This window comes from Habropoda laboriosa, unplaced genomic scaffold (assembly GCF_001263275.1).
Source record: "Habropoda laboriosa isolate 0110345459 unplaced genomic scaffold, ASM126327v1 scaffold33, whole genome shotgun sequence".
In the NCBI taxonomy this organism is placed as follows: Eukaryota; Metazoa; Arthropoda; class Insecta; order Hymenoptera; family Apidae; genus Habropoda; species Habropoda laboriosa.
Window position 1 is genome coordinate 1,326,517 of NW_017100187.1, and position 8,991 is coordinate 1,335,507.

The following is an 8,991-nucleotide window of genomic DNA, read 5'->3' on the forward strand; positions in this document are numbered from 1 at the left end:
AAGCGTCAACTCATCCTTATTTCCCGCCTTCGGTGTTTCGAGCGATTGAATTCTATCCAGCCTTTTTCCGATTCCTCTTTTACATTAATCTCATTGGCAGATAGCGTGTGTAATACCAAGAGATCGTGGAATCGCCTGGTTCGTAAAATGTAACGTAAGAAAACATATATCGCGGAAGGAAATTGTGGAAATTTGTCGTTTTAAATGAAATTGATCCGATGATAGACTAATATTAGTTTCCTCGTTTTTCCAGGCTTGCGTTGGTTATTAATCCACGATCACCAGGTATTAAAAGGATCGACAGAATACGTTCCATCTGTCAAAAAGAGATCGCTTGTTGAAAATCTGCCGATCTAAAGAAAACGGAAGTGTATAGCACGAGCATTCATACGTTCGTGTACAGTTGAAGAAAGATATACAATACATACTTCCGACCGCGTAGAATTTAATCGCAGGCTTTCCAAGCGAAGCTGTCATCTCGCGATATTTATAGGAACAAAAAAAAAAAAACCAGAAAAGTACAAATCACACGTTAAAACAGAGAGTTCGCTTAGGATCATCAATGGTATTTGTAAGTCCTTTGAGAATGACTTTAAAACACGATCGAGAATTATACTTTTTGAATTGGAGACGTCGGCTGCTATATATCCAAATCAATATGAACGTAAGATATTGATATGGGTGTACAAATATTTCGTACTGAAATCGTGGTATTTGGCTGATTGCTTATTTTTTCTCTTTTTTCTAATTTTTGTTTCATTTTTTTTTTCTTTGTTTTAAACACTCACTGTATCTCTTGTGGCTGGTCTTTAAAGAGAAGAAGAAGAAGAAGTATTATCGTCTCATTTGTGTCGCGCGATATGCATTAATTTCTTTCTGTTCTTCAGATAAATTCGAATAAATTCTCTTAGAAATGATTCCTCACAAGATGGTACGGTGAGCCAACGGGGTGGACACGAATGCTGTATTTAAGCTCAGCGTATTTATAATACTTTTACTCAATAGAAACTTGGTAGCTCACTTTTAACAATAGTGCATGTTGCTTCGACTCGTGCTACAAGTTTCTCGATAAACAGGAAAAAACAAACAGAAATGTATGTACTGTTCAATTACTACAGACGCACCATGCGTATATAATATAATTCAAGTCACGTACTCGTTAAATGGTCGTACGGTCGCCATTTTATTTTGTCTATTTTCTTGAGAAAAAAAGAAAGAAAGAAAGAACTAATACGAAATAAACAGAATGTAAATTACGATATAGTGTAAACTATGATAACATGATATTGAACATGAAACTTGTGGTCGGTTCTGCACGTACTTGTAGTTGATATTTAAGGAAAAAGTATACTTCTTTCCTCGACAATAGTAGTGCATTAGTTTATTTCCGTTTAATTGGAAAAAGATGAAAGAATAAAAAGCATAGCGTTTGTACATTCGTATATGTAACATATACGAATATTAATTATTTCTTGCCTAGTAACTCCAAAAATGGAGAGACAGCAAAAAAACAAAGAAGAAAAATATAGAAAGAATAAACTCATGATTGAACTGTCGAGTAGTACATGAACAAAAAAAAAAAAAGAACAAACAAAAAATAAAGAAGAAAAAAAAAAAAGAACAAACAAAAAATAAAGAAGGAGGGTGATAAAAATGACACCAGAAGAGAACATGCTTCATCGATCAAGGATAAAAATTAACAACGATGAATCATGTTTTTACAAATCCATACACCCTCTGGATGTATGCAACATGTAAGGAGAGAAATCTCGAGCGAAATTACGTTTGTTTGCATCCTTACCTACTTTATGTGCAAATATATATATACATAGCTTTGATCATTTTTCACATATTTGTATTTTAGTTTGCATGTTTGGAATGCGTTGCTAGTTACACGCGCGACGTGCGAGCTTCTTTGATTATTGTAATTCATTACTTAATTACCTTTGTTCCAGCACAGACCAAATAAGCAAAAAAAAAGCAAAAGTAAACAACAACGACAGAAAAAAGAAACGAAAAAAAAAAAGGAAGAAAAGAAACTTTCTATCTCGAATTTTTGTTCAATGTAAAAAAGTTGCTCGCACGTTATAATGTAATGCATGTTCATAACATGTGGTAGACTTTTTCATAATTCTATCTTTTACGTTTGCTCGTTCGTTACCTCCTTAACTTTCAAAACGATCAGCATTTCTTTTAGGTTTTTTCTCCTACTTCTTTGTCGACGTTTAAATCGCGAGATAAAACAGTCATTCTCTTCTCTCTTCGCGGGGGAAATCGAGAATCGAAGGTTAAGGAGGAATCGAGCGAATTGTTTTTGTCGTTTTTTAATTGTCGTGTAGTTTGAACAATCTCGTAAATGGTCTTAGATTCGATACAGAGACGTTCCTATTCCTGTCATGAACGAACCATCGAATTCATTAACATTTCGAAATTGTTCTTGTTTCAATGAAAATGTTTCAACGGGAATCATTGAAAGAGGAAGAAAATAATAAGTGAAAAAAAAAGAAAAGAAAAGAAAAAAAGAAGAAGTAATTGGTCCAGTCTAATTGTTGCTACAAGGTCATAGGAATCTCTCGAGCGTTTTTGAGTTGCATGTGCATGTTGGCAGAATATATATCATGTATACTGTTAATAGTGAGCTTAAATATGAGATAGTATTGAACGATATTCATCGAGAATCGTCGTGAATATAAGGGTGCCTCTAGCTTCTGAAACCCAGCGGCCTAGACTGTGTTCGACAGAAAGAAAGATCAATTCAAGCTATACACACACACACACATATATACACACACAAGTATATGTATATATGTGTACATAAAAACGAGGGGGAAAAGATAGTTGTACGAATAGATGTAACATTGTAGGTGTACATTGGCTTCGTGATATATTATTCTTCTAGTCAAATTTTGCATTTTAACATGGAATATATAGAACATGGGTGAAAAATAAAAACTTTCATAAAACAAAAAGAACGAAAATTAGTCAATGGTGTAATATTATAATGTTCCTTTTTTTTCTCTCTCTTCTTTCTACTTATTGCTCACGAAGTGTATCGCTCGTAAACATTATATTTCCTCTTAATCACAGACGTAAGCAAAATTTAACAAACAATTTATCGATCATCCCTCGGTCGCTGGGTTACACGAGGTGCAAAGACTGTTCCACCGAAGCATTTCGATGAATAAAATAAAAAAATCGTCCGACGAAAAGAAACAAAAAAATATAGATGTGTCGTGAAGTAACGAAAAAAAAAAAAAAAAAAAAAAAAAAAAAAACGGGCAGGATTCGCCCAGTTTTTCTCGCGTGAATACGGGTAAAACGCGAAAGACCATTCAGTTCGGATGGCGAATTAGGTCGAATATGCTCATTGGGACAAATTAGGTTTCGCAAAGTAATAACAGAGAGCAAGACGAGAGGAATGCGTGCGTGTACGAGAGAAAGGCGGGTCGAATAAAGAGCAGAAAGAAACGGGGGGGATGAAAAAGGGGGAGAGGCCTGAAAGAGGGAAAAGAGAAAGAAGGGAATTAGGTATACATAGAGAAAGCAAAAGAAAAAAAAAAAAAGAAAGAAAGATACACTGTTCTCAAGTTACCCAGTAAACTCGTACTAGCATATTAATATTATGATCAATTGTTATTGGATTCGATGATTGTTTGCACCGTGGCACTGACACATAAATTTATTATTCGATTGAAGACTGATCCGACCCAGTGGAGACTTCACACGAGCCTCCTCTTTGCTTTTTTTCCTATTCTTTCACCATCTGCGAGAAACGTTGGATTGCTTCTAGTCGGCCATAGGATGAAGGAAACAGAGTATCATCCTACACAATCGTGGCGATAAAGCGTAATATAACCGTAATTTGCAGGATGAGGAGGGGGGGAGTGCTCGTTTCCACGCGTTGGACCAGTATTCAATTATCATGGACAATTTGGTGTGGGCTGACGTCTATGTTAGAGTACAACATGTCCATCCATTGCCTTTGGGTCTGAGCTATTTATCATACGCGTGCTAGACCAGCATTAACGGATCGAGATTCGTTGGCGTTCAACGAGTGTTCTCGTTGCACAGCGGTTTTTTCTCTCTTTCGTATTATCTGCGAAGGTGATCGCTTTCTTTTAAAGGAAACAAAAAAAAAAAAAATGCGAATTGTGAACGTCTGTTGCGTATGTTAAATGGCAGTGGAACCGGGGCATGATTTAGTCTCTACTGAAAAAAAAAAAAAAAAAAATTTGAAAATTGGGCGTTCTCGTGATTGCTCACGAAAATGAGAGTTGAACGTGGCCGAAATGACGAAAGTCTGCTCGTGGCAATGTTTCACGCGAGCAGCGCCCAATTAATAAATATATATTACGCAATTATAAAAAAAAAAACTTTTAATCATGTTTGATCTTTATTTATGGATATTTGCAGAAATTTGTGGTTTGCTGAATCTTGTCACAACTTTTTGAATGTGTGGATACTTAATATACATATACATATACATATGTACATATTCACGGACATATGTATATATATATGTATACTTTTTTTTCATCGTACCACTGTACTCATTGTATAAATTACACATTCACCGCCCGAATACAATGATGATATATCTTCTTAGTTGAGATACGAAACGAGAATTGAAAAATTCAATTGGTTCATTTGTGTACGGTTACAAAAAAAAAAAAGAAAAAAAGAAAAAAAAAGAAAGCTGAAAACAAAAAAGGAAACAATATGTCTCACTTAATCGAATTTTAATTAACTGGGCTTGTTTTTTAACATCACTTTTTGGAACAACCCATTTACCCTTACTTATTCCTGGCTTTATTTTAGCTCTGTTTTTTGTCATTTCTTTTCTTTTTTCATCTAGTCGAACCTGAGTGTTTCACAACTGTGTGTCTCGTGACGAAATATTTGACAATCCCTCGAGATATATTTACCAAAGAAGAAAGGAAACAAATCTTTTATTTCATTTTCTCAACGTTGTATTATATACGGTGTGTGTTTCAATCGTCGCGAATGGTATCGAGAAAATTCGAGCTAATTTTCGTCACTATTATCTCTCCGTCAAAATTGTCAAGATGTACTATCTCGAAATTACATTCCTCCAACGGGAAACACACTTCTCTTCCATTCCGTTTCTCTTTTTTCTTTTTTTTTCCTCCGAAATGTATAACGTCAGTTGATGAATCTTCTAAGGTTCGACTATTTAGACGAATGTATTTGGCTTTTACCTTGATTGCGTAACGCTATTTGCTTTGAGATCGGTTTCGTATATCTTAGTTTAGAAGTAAAGGTAGGTCGATTAACGCGAGTTTTCATTTGAGAATAGTTCCTCATTTCTTCTTTTTTCCTTTGTCTTGTTATTCTTATTTCCTCTATTTTCTCGTCTTCTCTTGGTTCTTAATTCAATTATTTTTTTTTTTTTTTCTCGACCGACTGCCCGACGATTCATTTGACCGTTACACACATATATATCTCACCCGTAGTGGCTGTATTATTGTTCTAGACTTGGTTGTACAATTTTTCTGTGTTCTTATTGTTGCCTAAGAAGGTGAAAAGAATTCCAACAGAAGCTGTTCTGTTCTAATCAAACCGGTCTTTTTCCACTGTTTTTTCTTTTTATTCGTATATATTTTTTTTTCTTTTTTTTTTTGGAAAACATTGCTCGAGACTTTTTTGCTATTCTCAAGTGTCTCGCTTTCAACTACGTTTCTATCGAGAATCCTTTCGAGAGTTAAAAGAGCCTATTTCCCTCTGTTAACACGTGAATGTTGTGTTACTTTTTTTCTATGGATAAATTGTTTGTGAACGGGAAAAGACGAATCGATAAAGAAAGCACACAATGGATTTTCGAAAGAGCCGTAAATGTTTTTTTACTACGAAGCCTGTCTTGTACCACTGAAGTTTACGCGGATGTGCATTAAAAAAAAAATGAAAATATATTAGTTCTCTATCTTTCTATCTCTGTTGTTATTTATTTATTTTTTTTTTATCTGATACATTTCGATTTTTGCAATCTTACTCTTCTCTCCACTTTGTGTATGAATGAAAGATTGTGAGCTGCTGTAAACTCTAAAGGTAACAAGAAGGCAACAATACCGTTTTTTCGGTTATTTCTTTTCACCATTATTTAGTGACTAACATTGTTTGAGCTTTGAATAGTACCTTGATAAAAACGGTGTATGTCATGTGTAAGATATACTTGGGTGTGGGAGTACCACTTTTGGAATCAAGACATATTCGACGCGATTTTTATGGAAAATTCGAAGAAGAATAAAAAGAAATAGAAGCGAATATTACAACTCCTAACCGAGAGTATAATTGTAACGATTGTTACGTTTGTTGAAATTGAAAAGAAAAGAAAAAGAAACGGAGAGAAAGAAAAATCTGAGCGTCGAAGATGTCTCGATGCTGACGACGCAAGTTATACGATCACCAGGAAGCAAACGGGGAGACTCGTATAAATGCATAGCATGTTAAATTGAGAATGGACGAATAGCTCCAGTGTTCCCTGTTGCTCGATAAACCGTGTCGTCTATTGTCCTTTCTGGCAGTGGTACCACGTACCGTTGGCTTAGATCGAACCTACGGCCAACAAATTGAACGGACCTGCATTTTCCATTGCATGTGTTACAGCATACCCGGTGACACCTCATCCACCAACAGGTTTTGTCCCTGCGCCGGCACAGCCTGCTACCTACGGTGGTACACGTAAGAGAATCATCTCTGTGTTTCGATGTGTCGACTAGATCGTGGTTTCCAAATGATCTGATTACATGCGATTCTTACAATAGTTGCAGGTGCCGCACCGTATGGAGTATTTCCTAATCAACCTCAACTGTATGCAGCGCAAGGCCCACCGCCGCCGACATATGATCAAACGCTAACCCATCCGATGGTGAGGAATCTCTTACATTCTCAGTCCAACACGATGCGACGCTACTCTTCATAAGTATTTGCCCAAGGAGAATACAACACACTTGGACGAGACATAGACACAACTCTCTTAGACAACTCTTGTAACACTGAATCCTATCTGCTAGAAAAAGAAGAGAACGAACTCTTCCTTCACCTGTTCTTTCATCTCCCACCATACACGAGACGCCACCCACGCTCTATTTTGGGTATTTTTCATGAAATATGAAATCAACCTTGTCCCTGTCTCGATCACCACTTTCTCTTTTTTTACAATCCTTTTTCTTGTGCCTCTTAAAACTACGTAGGAAGAGGCAGCAAACGTTTTAACGATAGTACATAATTTACAATGATATCCAGAAATCTGAAAATGGGTGAAAAAGAAAAGAAGAAATACTTATGAGAAGTAGTTGGTGGAATGGTGTTTTGTTTCTAAGTTCAACAATTCATTTTGTACAGATGTATCAGCCAATGTATGGTCAAGGGTATCCGGGATATTTAGCAGGCTCATGTTATCCTGCATATGGCCCATTACAATATTACCCACCGTTGGCTGCGGCTGCAGCGTATTACCCTGCAGCAGCAATGCAGCCTCCAGTTAGGCCCCCTACACTTGTGATGCCTGTACGTTGCTTTGGTTTATCTGTTTTTTCTTTTAATTATGATATGTTACATGTACCGTCACTAATTTATCGATATTGTTTTAAAGAATGGGTTCGACGCTACTAATCGATTCGATAGTATCTCACAACCCGTCTTGCCACCACCCCCAACAGTTCCAAACGCCGCCCAGTTAGCTGCAATGGCGAGCCACAGCGTGGCTATATCACAAAAGAAAAACTTCCTAGGAGGAGGAACAGAAGGCGGTTACACCTTTTGGTAAACCATTAAACCTTTTGTGAAACACTAAGTCTAACAAAGGCATTGTTGTCGAGATGATCCATGTAGGCAAATCTGATTTGTGTTAGAGTTCTACTATTTTCACATTGGGAGCAGCTATTAAATTTTAGTATATCTTGTGCGCGGACCGATCGCGAAGTATATAAGTACCTTTTGTACGCGAAATTTGTAATTTTTTCCAAATGCTTTAGTATACTCTGTCTGTTGTTATCACCTTTTTTTTTCTGTTTTTTTTTTCTTCTCTCTCTGTATTCTTCCTTTTTTTTTCTTTTATTTTTTTCTTTCTTTCTTTGCTAATTTGTCACGATCGATCGATACGTGACAAGGGTTTATCGGTGCACAATGCGATTTTCAGATCTTAGCAATCGGTCGGCGCATCGAGCATACACTATGAGATTTAAGAGAACCATTAAGAGAAGGGAAGACTCGTGCGACGCTCGTCATACGATTGCAAAACTACTATTTTAAATTAACTCGAAAAAGAAAAAAAAGAGAAAAAAACCAGAAGCACATTTTTGTAAAAGAACAACGCGTGAAAGTTTCTTAAGGGCCAGCAAATCGTGGAGTCCACAGGTCTTTGATGATACATCGTGGTCTCTTGGTGGTAACTTCACGATACTATCGAGTGATAAAATATAAATCTTTTTTTGACGTACTTAAAATAGAATTTAAGAAGATGAAAACAATCATTTGGAATGCAAGATATACTCTGTTTGAAATTATACGATTGCCAACACAATAATATTGAGTTTGAGTAATTTCAAAAGCATCGCGTAATCTGAATACTATATGGAATTTCTATCAAAAACGATCCTCTCTTTTTTTTTTTTGTTTCACTGCGCGATGTGTAAGTATCATTTAAATCGTTTTTCAAGTACGTTTTGCTCGATCTTTCCCCAGATATATGTAATCTGAAACGCACGAGAGGTTCCACTTTTTTTTTAAATTTAACAAGAGGGATATTGAACGCGAGCGAGGGGGGGGGGGGGACACGGTGTTGTTCTTCTTTTTAGAGTTAGTGGGTGAATACGTGCACCAGTGGATGCGGGTTGTCTCATTCGCCTACAGGGATCGATATTCAAAGTGTGTTCTAAGCCTTTTTTAAGCGCGACTTGGTTTTCTGCAAGGCAGGCCGAAGAGCAAAGGGGCTGCTCACGTTATTTCTGTTACTTTCTACACGACTATATT

The 8,991-nt window shown here is 36.4% G+C and overlaps 1 protein-coding gene across 3 annotated transcripts in view; it reads left to right on the top strand.

The window, feature by feature from the left end:
- The window catches only part of LOC108579560 (DAZ-associated protein 2-like), a 10,865-nt gene extending 2,079 nt beyond the window's left edge, over window positions 1-8,786 (top strand). The window contains exons 2-6 of one of the 3 annotated variants that reach the window (XM_017943124.1): window positions 6,625-6,699; window positions 6,783-6,886; window positions 7,363-7,527; window positions 7,613-7,782; window positions 8,159-8,786. In XM_017943124.1, the coding sequence (XP_017798613.1) occupies window positions 6,625-6,699; window positions 6,783-6,886; window positions 7,363-7,527; window positions 7,613-7,782; window position 8,159 (515 nt within the window). In that variant the 3' untranslated portion in view covers window positions 8,160-8,786. Of the gene's footprint in view, window positions 1-6,624; window positions 6,700-6,782; window positions 6,887-7,362; window positions 7,528-7,612; window positions 7,787-8,158 lie in introns of those variants that run through there. The other 2 variants (XM_017943123.1, XM_017943125.1) reach the window with 2 other exon arrangements.
- The last annotated feature ends 205 nt before the right edge of the window (window positions 8,787-8,991 follow it).